Below are 7648 nucleotides of genomic sequence, written 5' to 3'. Positions count from 1 at the left end.
CGTCCCACGGCGCTCCGAGGCGCTGCCCCCGCCCCGCGCCCGCCGCGTTATAAAGCGGCACCGCCCGCCCCCCCCGCGGGGCCGGCGCGGCCCCAGCGCCTCCCGCCGGCACCGCGCCCGCCACTGCTGACACGAGTGGGCCGCGCTCAGCACCGGCCCCGCTGCCTCCCGCGTCCCGGGGAAAAATATCAAATAAATTAAAAAAAAAAAAAAAGCTAGTCTATTTCCTGTTTATTTTGTAAAGAAGAGAGGGGAAAAAAAAAAAAAAAAAGAAGAAGAAGCCAGAGATAATTTTTGTTCTTGGTGCTCCCGGGCTGAGAGCTGCTGTGCGGGAGTGGGGAGCTTCTGAGTGCTCCCTCGGGAGCTGAGGTGCACCCCTGAAGCTGGGTGGTGTGTCCCTGGAACTGGGTGAATGATCCAATATCCCTGGAGCTGGGTGCTTGGTTCTATATCCCAGGAGGTGGGTGCATGATCCCATGCCCAGGAGCTCAATACACTGTCCTATGTCTCTGGAGCTGGGTGCCATGTCCCCAGAGCTGGGGGCATGATCCTATAGCCCTCGAGCTCGATGCACAGTCCCATGTCCCCAGAGCTGGGTGCCCACTGGGGACACTGGGCACACCCTGGGGACACAGAAACAGCCCCACACACCCATGGAGCTGGGAGCCCAGGTGAGGGGAGTTGGGGTCACATACCTCAGGAGCCGGGAGCTGTGCTCACCTCTGCATCTCAAGCTGAGTCCCAGTGGGAAGGCACTGGGCACAGCTGGTGACATGGGCAGCACCTGGCAGTGCTGGTAACCACCAGCCCCTAACAGGAACCATCAACCCGTGAAATTCTCCACATTCCTTGGCTTCCCCGTGCTTGTTTTCCCTACACAGTCAATAAACTGGCATCCAGCTGGCACACTGCTGGCTTGGTCCCCACACTCATCCCTGGGTTTCTTCCAGAATTCCAGGGGCTCTTCCCCCACCCAAATGTGCCCAAGCTCCAGCCACCTGGAGAGCCCTGCCTATGCCATAACCCCCCAAGACATGGGCAGGATGGGCCTGAGGGCCCCCAAACGCATGTGTCCATGGGTTTGGCAGGTGCAGCTTCTCATGGGAGCTGGAATGGGCTGTGGGTGTCCAAACTACCCCGAGCATCCTCAGTGCAGGGACTCATCAGCATCCATCCTCGTTGCTGGGACCCGGAGGGATCTGGATGTGTTAATTAAACACTTGTCATCACCAAGCTGTGAAGTTCAGCATTAACACCGTGTCCATGAGACCTGGATATGGGAGTTACCACTGCAACCCTCCCACTGCATCCCCCCACTCAGAACAGATCCAGGAAAGGGTGGTGCATGCCAACCCAGCTCCCAGTCCAGCCCTGAGCACCCACAGCCAGCCTGGAAATAAGAGGTTCTGGAAGTAAATGGGCACTGGGAATGGCACCCCAGGGCCCTGCCTCGCTCAGCCAAATCCGGCCTTGCTCAGGTTTTAAGGGAGAGGCTGCAGCTCCGTAATGTGCTGTGGACACAGCCAGAGTGCCCAGGCAGGCAGTGGGTGATGGGCCAGAGCCTGCTCCCACCCCTGGGCACTGCCAACAGCACACGGTCACGGCGTGGGGACAGGGATGATGGTAGGGGCATGCTGCGGGTACCTCCAGAGCCCCTCATTCCCATGGCTGGTCCCTAGAGGGACCTCATGCCACCATGGCGTTCACGACGGAAGCCAGGCAAGGCTTGGCCCCATGCACATCAGGGAAAGCAGATGAGGGGTGACCAACATTCCTGATGTTATTTCCCTGCTTTTGCCCCACTCTCCCCACGCTGAGGGTTCCCCCAGCTTGCAGCCCCCTGCACCAGTGGGAGTGGGCAATCTCCATCTCTGCCCTTGGTGCATTAGCCGACCCCTGACCCGGGCGCTGCGGCACATGGAATGCCGAAACCCCTCCCCCGGAGCTGTCCCGGCCGCCCTCGCAGCCGCGCAGCGCCTCGGGGGACGCGGCGCCTTTAAGAGCCCAGTGGCGCCAATTCCGTCCCACGTGACCGCTACCGGCCGCCTCGGTGGGCGGGGTTTCGGCGCGCGGGCTCCCGCCAAGGGAGAGCCTTGCGCGGGACCGAACCCACGTGTCCCCGGCACCGGCACCGGGACCCGCCACCGGGATCGGGGTCGGCACCGGGGGAGCCGCCATGGCCCAGCTCCGCATCACCAACTTTTTCGGCCAGACAAAAGCGGCCACCGGAGTCCCGGCCAAGCGCAACGGCGGCCGCCGGCTCAAGGCCGCCATAGCCGATGCTCCGGTGGCCCGGGAGGAGGAGGAGGATGGTGCCCCGGCGGGGCTCAGCGTCCTCCCACCGCCGCCGCTCCGCTCGCCGCGCACCCCGGCCCGCGGGAGCTCCCCGGCCGTGCGGGGACTGGCGGGGAGGAAGAGGAGCCGTCGGGACATGGAAGCGGAGTCGCCGGTCGGAGCCCGGTTCGGGGAACCGAGCGGGAAGTCGGCGCGGAAGAGGCTGGAGCCACCCCGGGATGCGGAACCGGGGTCTCCGGGCACGGTAGGGAGATGGGGAGATCCGCGATGCGCCGCTTCCTCTGGGATGCGCTCTTAGATGGGGATGGGAGAGGATAAGGGGAGGAAGGGAGTGGATGTGTGGGGAACTATAAATCAACAGCCCCCCCCCCAGTGTTTGATCCCTTTTCCTAGTGCAGGACCCCCAAACCTGCTGCGCATTCTCTTCATGCAGATCTCTCCACAGTCCCAGCCTTGCTCCCTGCCCCTCATGCAGAACCCTCAGGGTTTGCCCCCCATTCTCCTGGTGCAGACTCCCCCATCACCCTGTTTTGTAGGACCCCCAAAACTTGCCCCCCTTCTCTTGATGCAGACCCGCCCCGACTTGCCCCTGCCCCTAGTGCAGAATCCCCTATGGCTCCCCCCTCCACTGCAGGGCTTTGGGGGGCCACTGGGGAGGGGGTCCGGGCGGGTGGTTTCCCAAGGCAGCCTCTAACTCTTCTCTCTCTCTCTTCCAGGCCACCAACCTCTCTTCTCTGGCCACTGCTCAACCCCCGACACCCTCCTCGCAGGACCTGGCAGTGCCCCTCCCGACCAGCCCTGGCTCACAGCGGGACACGGAGACACAGCCTGGCACAGCCCCCCTGGGTTCAGCCCGGCACCTGCAGCGGGTACGGAGCAATCCCGACTCTCTGCTCCCATTTGGGGTGGATTTGGTGCTGTGACCTGCTGTGACCCTGTGTCCCCTCCCTACCCAGGAGGATGTGGCCAAGCTGCAGGGCCGCCTGCAGAGGATGAAGGAGCTGGCCCAGCTGCCATCTGTGCCCAGTGGGACCAGCACAGACCTGCGGGGCCGCCTGGAGCAAGTGCGGCAGCTGGAGCTGCGGATCCGGCAGAGGAAGGCGGGAAGCGAAGCCACCCCGGGAGCACGGCCATCCAGGGACACTGGAGCAGCAGCTCCTGCGGCAGAGGCTGGGTGAGGAGCAGCCAGGGAGTGATTTTGAGGGGAAATCAGAGTGTCCCAGCAGCTGCCACAGCCCTGCAGTGGTTTTGTGGGGGTCTTCCCGCCCCATGAGGGGATGTGGGGACTGAGCACGGCCCAAGCCACCCTGAGCATTAGGATGTCGCTGTCTCCAGGTGATGTGACCCTGATGCTGGCACAGGTTGCTGAGGGAAGGGTTTTAGGATGGGGATGGGAGGTGGGTCCCATCATCTAGGGTCAGCAGCAGGACCTGCCTACTGGCCAACATCCGTCTAGAACCTTCTTTCTTTCCGCAGAGAGAAGCCCCCGGCGTACCAGCGCTTCCACACCCTTGCTCAGGACCTGCCCCCGGGGCTCACGCTGCCCTACAAGTTCAAGGTGCTGGCAGAGATGTTCCGCAGCCTGGACACCATCGCTGGGATGCTCTTCAACCGCGCCGAGACCATCACCTTTGCCAAGGTCAAGCAGGGGGTGCAGGACATGATGCGCAGGTAAATTGGCAGCGCTGAGCAGCTCCTTTTGGGGTCCCAGTAGCTCCTTTTGGGGTCCCAGCTGAAGCTGTCAGGGCTGATGACTCTCAGGGTCCCCAACCTCTCGGGGTGCTGTTGCAGGCAGTTTGAGGAGCGGCACATGGGGCAGATCAAGGCCGTGTATCCCACCTCGTACCGGCTGCGCCAGGAGAAGAACATCCCCACGTTTGGCAATGGCGGGAAGAAGTCAGAGTACCAGCTCACACTGGAGCCAGTGGTGGGAGAAGGTACGTACAGTTTTGGGGTGCCCAAGAACTGGCGTGGGCTCAGTCCTGGCTAAGATCTCTGAATCCACAGGGATACTCTGCCTGGTCCATTAAATAATCATCTGCAGGCCTGAGCGTGTTGAAAATGGGAAATGCTTTTGCAGCGAGAGGGAAGATGCAGGGCAGTGATTGTGGCAGCGACTCAGCCCCATGGTGGGACCCTGATCTTGTCCTTCCTGAGGCTCCCAAAATTTGGGGAGGTGCTGTGGGTGATGCTTATGTCCCTCCTTGCAGAGGAGAAGGTGGATGGTCGCCCTCACCTGTCAGCATCTCGGTTACTGGAGCGCAGGAAGGAATTCCATCGGAACCTGGTGAACATTGTCAAGCAGCACCACAAGGTGAGGGGCACCTGGCACCCTCTGCTTTTGGGTCCTGGGGCTGTCACTATCTAGGACAACTAAAGGACAGGCTGAAGGACATGGCTGGTTCCCATGGGATGTTCTTGGCAGCAGGTGTGGGTTCCCTCCATGTGTTGCCAAGCTGCGCTGGCAGCGCAAGGCAACAGCCAACTCCCCCATACCTGGTACTATACCACCGTTCTCCTCTCCAGGCATTCCTGGCTGCTCTCAGCCCTCCCATGGAGGTGCCAGAGGAGAAGCTGACCCGCTGGCATCCTCGCTTCAACGTGGACGAGGTGCCGGACATCAGCCCCGTGGAGCTGCCGCAGCCGCCACAGATAGACAGGCTGAGCACGGCCCAGGAGGTGCTGAGCACGGCTCGGGGGATGCTGAGCCCCAAGGTGAGTCAGGGCTGGGATCTGGCTATGTCTGTGCCATCTCTATGGGAAGATGTGACTGGGTAGGGGTTTGGAAGGATCATTCCAGAGCCACAGGACTGGAGGCAGGTGGGACACAAACCTGGCTGGTAGTGCTGCAGATTGTGGTGGGGTTTGCAGGACTGGTGTTGGGCTGGAGGAGCTGTCAGTGAGGCTGGGAGAGGTGATCCAAGGACTGGAGCCCCTCTGCTCCGGAGACAGGCTGGGAGAGTTGGGGGTCTTCAGCCTGGAGAAAAGAAGGCTCTACAGAGACCTTAGAGCCCCTTCCAGTGCCTAAAGGGGTTGCAGGAAAACTGGAGAGGACTTTGGACAAGGCCTGGAGTGTCAGGACAAGGGGAAATGGCTTCCAGCTGCCAGAGGACAGGGTTAGATGGGATACTGGGAAGAAATTCTTCCCTAAGAGGGTGGATAGGCCCTGGCACAGGTTGCCCAGAGAAGCTGTGGCTGCCCCTGGATCCCTGGAAGTGTCCAAGGCCAGATTGGATGGGGCTTGGAGCAACCTGGGATAGTGGAAGATGTCTCTGCCCATGGCAGGGGGCGGAACGAGATGGACTTTAAGGTCCCTTCCCAACCATTTCATGATTCTATGAAGCCTTTCAAACTCCTCTGTGCAGGCAGGGATGGGCTGGGAGCGCTGGGTTGGAATCACTGGCCTGAAGGGTGAAGGTGGGGGCAGCAAAGGGGAAATTTCTCCTTGCTCCAGCCTGAGCTGTAATCCAACTCCTCCTCCTTCTTCCACATGAGCAGATGGAAAAAGCTCTTGCCAACGTGGCCTTAAGAACAGCCGAAGCCGATGCGGGGGAACCGGTGCTTTCCAAAGCACCGTCCCCTGCCAGCACCTCCAGCGCTCTCAAAGGGGTGTCCCAGGCGCTGCTCGACAGGGTAAGTAATTCTGTCCTGGATGAAAGGTGGGGGTGCTGCCTGGGCCTCACCCCGTCTCCTCCGCTCCCCAGATCCGGGCGAAGGAGGCGCGGAAGCTGCAGGCGCTGATGACGCGGGACACGCAGCAGGAGGAGCGCGTGGCCATGCTGGGCCGGCTGCTGGCCATGGCCCGGGTCCTGCGCAGCGTCTTCGTGGCAGAGAAGAAGCAGGCGCTGCCCATGGAGGTGGTTTGTGCCCGCCTGGGCGACAGCTACGACGAGCTGATAGCACCCGGTAGGAATTCAGGGGGGGTCTCTGAAGGGGGAAGGGGCTGGGGAGGCGAGTTCTGACGCCCTGTTCCTGGTTCACAGCGGAGATGGAGAAGCACCTGCGGCTCTTCGCGGAGCTCCTGCCCGACTGGGTGGGCATCCACGCCATCAGGACAGACACCTACATCAAGTTGGACAAAGAGAAGGACCTTGGCCTCATCACTGACAGGCTCACCAAGGCGGCGAAGGAGGCGGAAGCCCTCTGAGCCCCTCAGGGATCGAGGGTTTGCCCTGTGCAATCTCCTCTAAATGTAGCAAAACCTGACTGCACTTTGGGTTCTGGTGTGGGCTGATGGGAGGCTTATCCTCAGGGGTGTCTGAGGAAGGGCAAAACGCCTTAATTTTTTATCTAAGGGATCCTGGGGGGGTCCCATTAGGGCTGTAGCTCCCCTAATCCTCAAGCAGTCCTGCATCCTGGGGTGACAATGCAAGCGATGAAGAGGAGCTGAGGAACCTCTTCTTGGGTTTCTTGCATTCTGAAGTTTTAATGCAGGATGTTTCTCCTGAAGATCTGATTGTTGAGGTCTCTTCCGTGAACTGGGTCCTGGTGAGGTGAAGGCAGGGGGCAGGGTGAGGAGAGGGTGACAGGCAGGAAGGAGTGAGAGAGAAAGTCACAAATCAATGTTTTTGGAGCTTTGGGCCTCGTTCTGTTTTTAAGGGAGGGAAAACGCATCTTCCAGCCGTCACTGGAAACAACTACAGGACTTGTCAAAACATATTTGTATTAAATGTTTTAAATATAGCTGACTTGTGTTAACCCAGCACTCTTCCTCCGTGAGCTGCCTGTCTCGTGGTTCTCCATGGCAATTGGCACTGGGAAGGGCTGGGTCCTCATCCAGCTCCTGGAGAAAGACTTACTGGAAAAAGTGAGCGTGGGTTTGCAGGGAGCTGAAAGCAGCTTTTGTAAATGAGGACGGGGGAGCAGCTCCTGCAGGGATGGGAGCAGGCAGGGCTGGGGTGTGCAGGGGGTGCTTTTTCCCAGGGGAAAGCCCAGGCCACTCTGCTGAAGTGGCTTGGGAAGAGGGACGAAGAGGGACAAAGAGGGTGAGGATTGCTCAGAGGTGCTGGGCTGGCGCAGTGCCCAGGTCAGGACAGTGTGGGTGCAGGGGAGGAGGTGGGAGGTGCCCAGTGCCACGTCAGACACACCTCACACTGCTTCCTGAGCCAAACTGGGCTGGTTGGAGCAGCAGACATCAAGAACTTGCAGAAAAAGGCGACTCTCCTTCATCCCTTCATCCCATGCTGCTCCTGGCCAGATTTCCCACCTGAAGTGCTGGATCGGAGTCAGGCAGCATCAGAGATCCTACAGCACTTCCCAAGGGAGCAGGCAGACCTTCCTCCTCTTTGTCTTCCCCCAGGCCCCTGCTTACCGTGTGCAGCCCAGTTGGCAGGCACTGCTGGCAGGAGGTTGT

General features: G+C 60.5%; 1 protein-coding gene across 2 annotated transcripts; it reads left to right on the top strand.

Annotated features, from left to right (window-relative positions):
* The first annotated feature begins 2150 nt into the window (after positions 1-2150).
* CDT1 (chromatin licensing and DNA replication factor 1) lies at positions 2151-6974 on the top strand. Of its 2 annotated transcripts, none has more exons than XM_050311599.1 (10): positions 2151-2539; positions 3012-3164; positions 3252-3469; positions 3772-3966; positions 4087-4232; positions 4506-4609; positions 4822-5010; positions 5794-5928; positions 6054-6201; positions 6279-6974. In XM_050311599.1, exons 1-10 carry the CDS (start codon positions 2177-2179, stop codon positions 6440-6442), a joined length of 1815 nt encoding a protein of 604 aa, XP_050167556.1. In that variant the 5' UTR covers positions 2151-2176; the 3' UTR covers positions 6443-6974. The 2 variants fall into 2 exon arrangements, with proteins under 2 accessions (XP_050167556.1, XP_050167555.1); XM_050311598.1 differs by having other exon boundaries at positions 6000-6201.
* Positions 6975-7648: the final 674 nt, after the last annotated feature.

The sequence above is a fragment of the Myiozetetes cayanensis genome, unplaced genomic scaffold (genome assembly GCF_022539395.1).
Source record: "Myiozetetes cayanensis isolate MyiCay16 unplaced genomic scaffold, myiCay2020 scf16, whole genome shotgun sequence".
In the NCBI taxonomy this organism is placed as follows: domain Eukaryota; kingdom Metazoa; phylum Chordata; class Aves; order Passeriformes; family Tyrannidae; genus Myiozetetes; species Myiozetetes cayanensis.
This window is presented reverse-complemented; position numbering and strand designations above follow the sequence as displayed.

What these genes read in the sequence shown, in the direction of transcription:
- CDT1 (XM_050311598.1), top strand. Translation starts at nt 2,177, where the DNA reads ATGGCCCAGCTCCGCATCACCAACTTTTTCGGCCAGACAAAAGCGGCC. An exon ending in CCCAGGCGCTGCTCGACAGG is followed by an intron (nt 5,929 to 5,999) that starts GTAAGTAATTCT and finishes TCCGCTCCCCAG; the next exon opens with ATCCGGGCGAAGGAGGCGCG. An exon ending in CGACGAGCTGATAGCACCCG is followed by an intron (nt 6,202 to 6,278) that starts GTAGGAATTCAG and finishes CCTGGTTCACAG; the next exon opens with CGGAGATGGAGAAGCACCTG.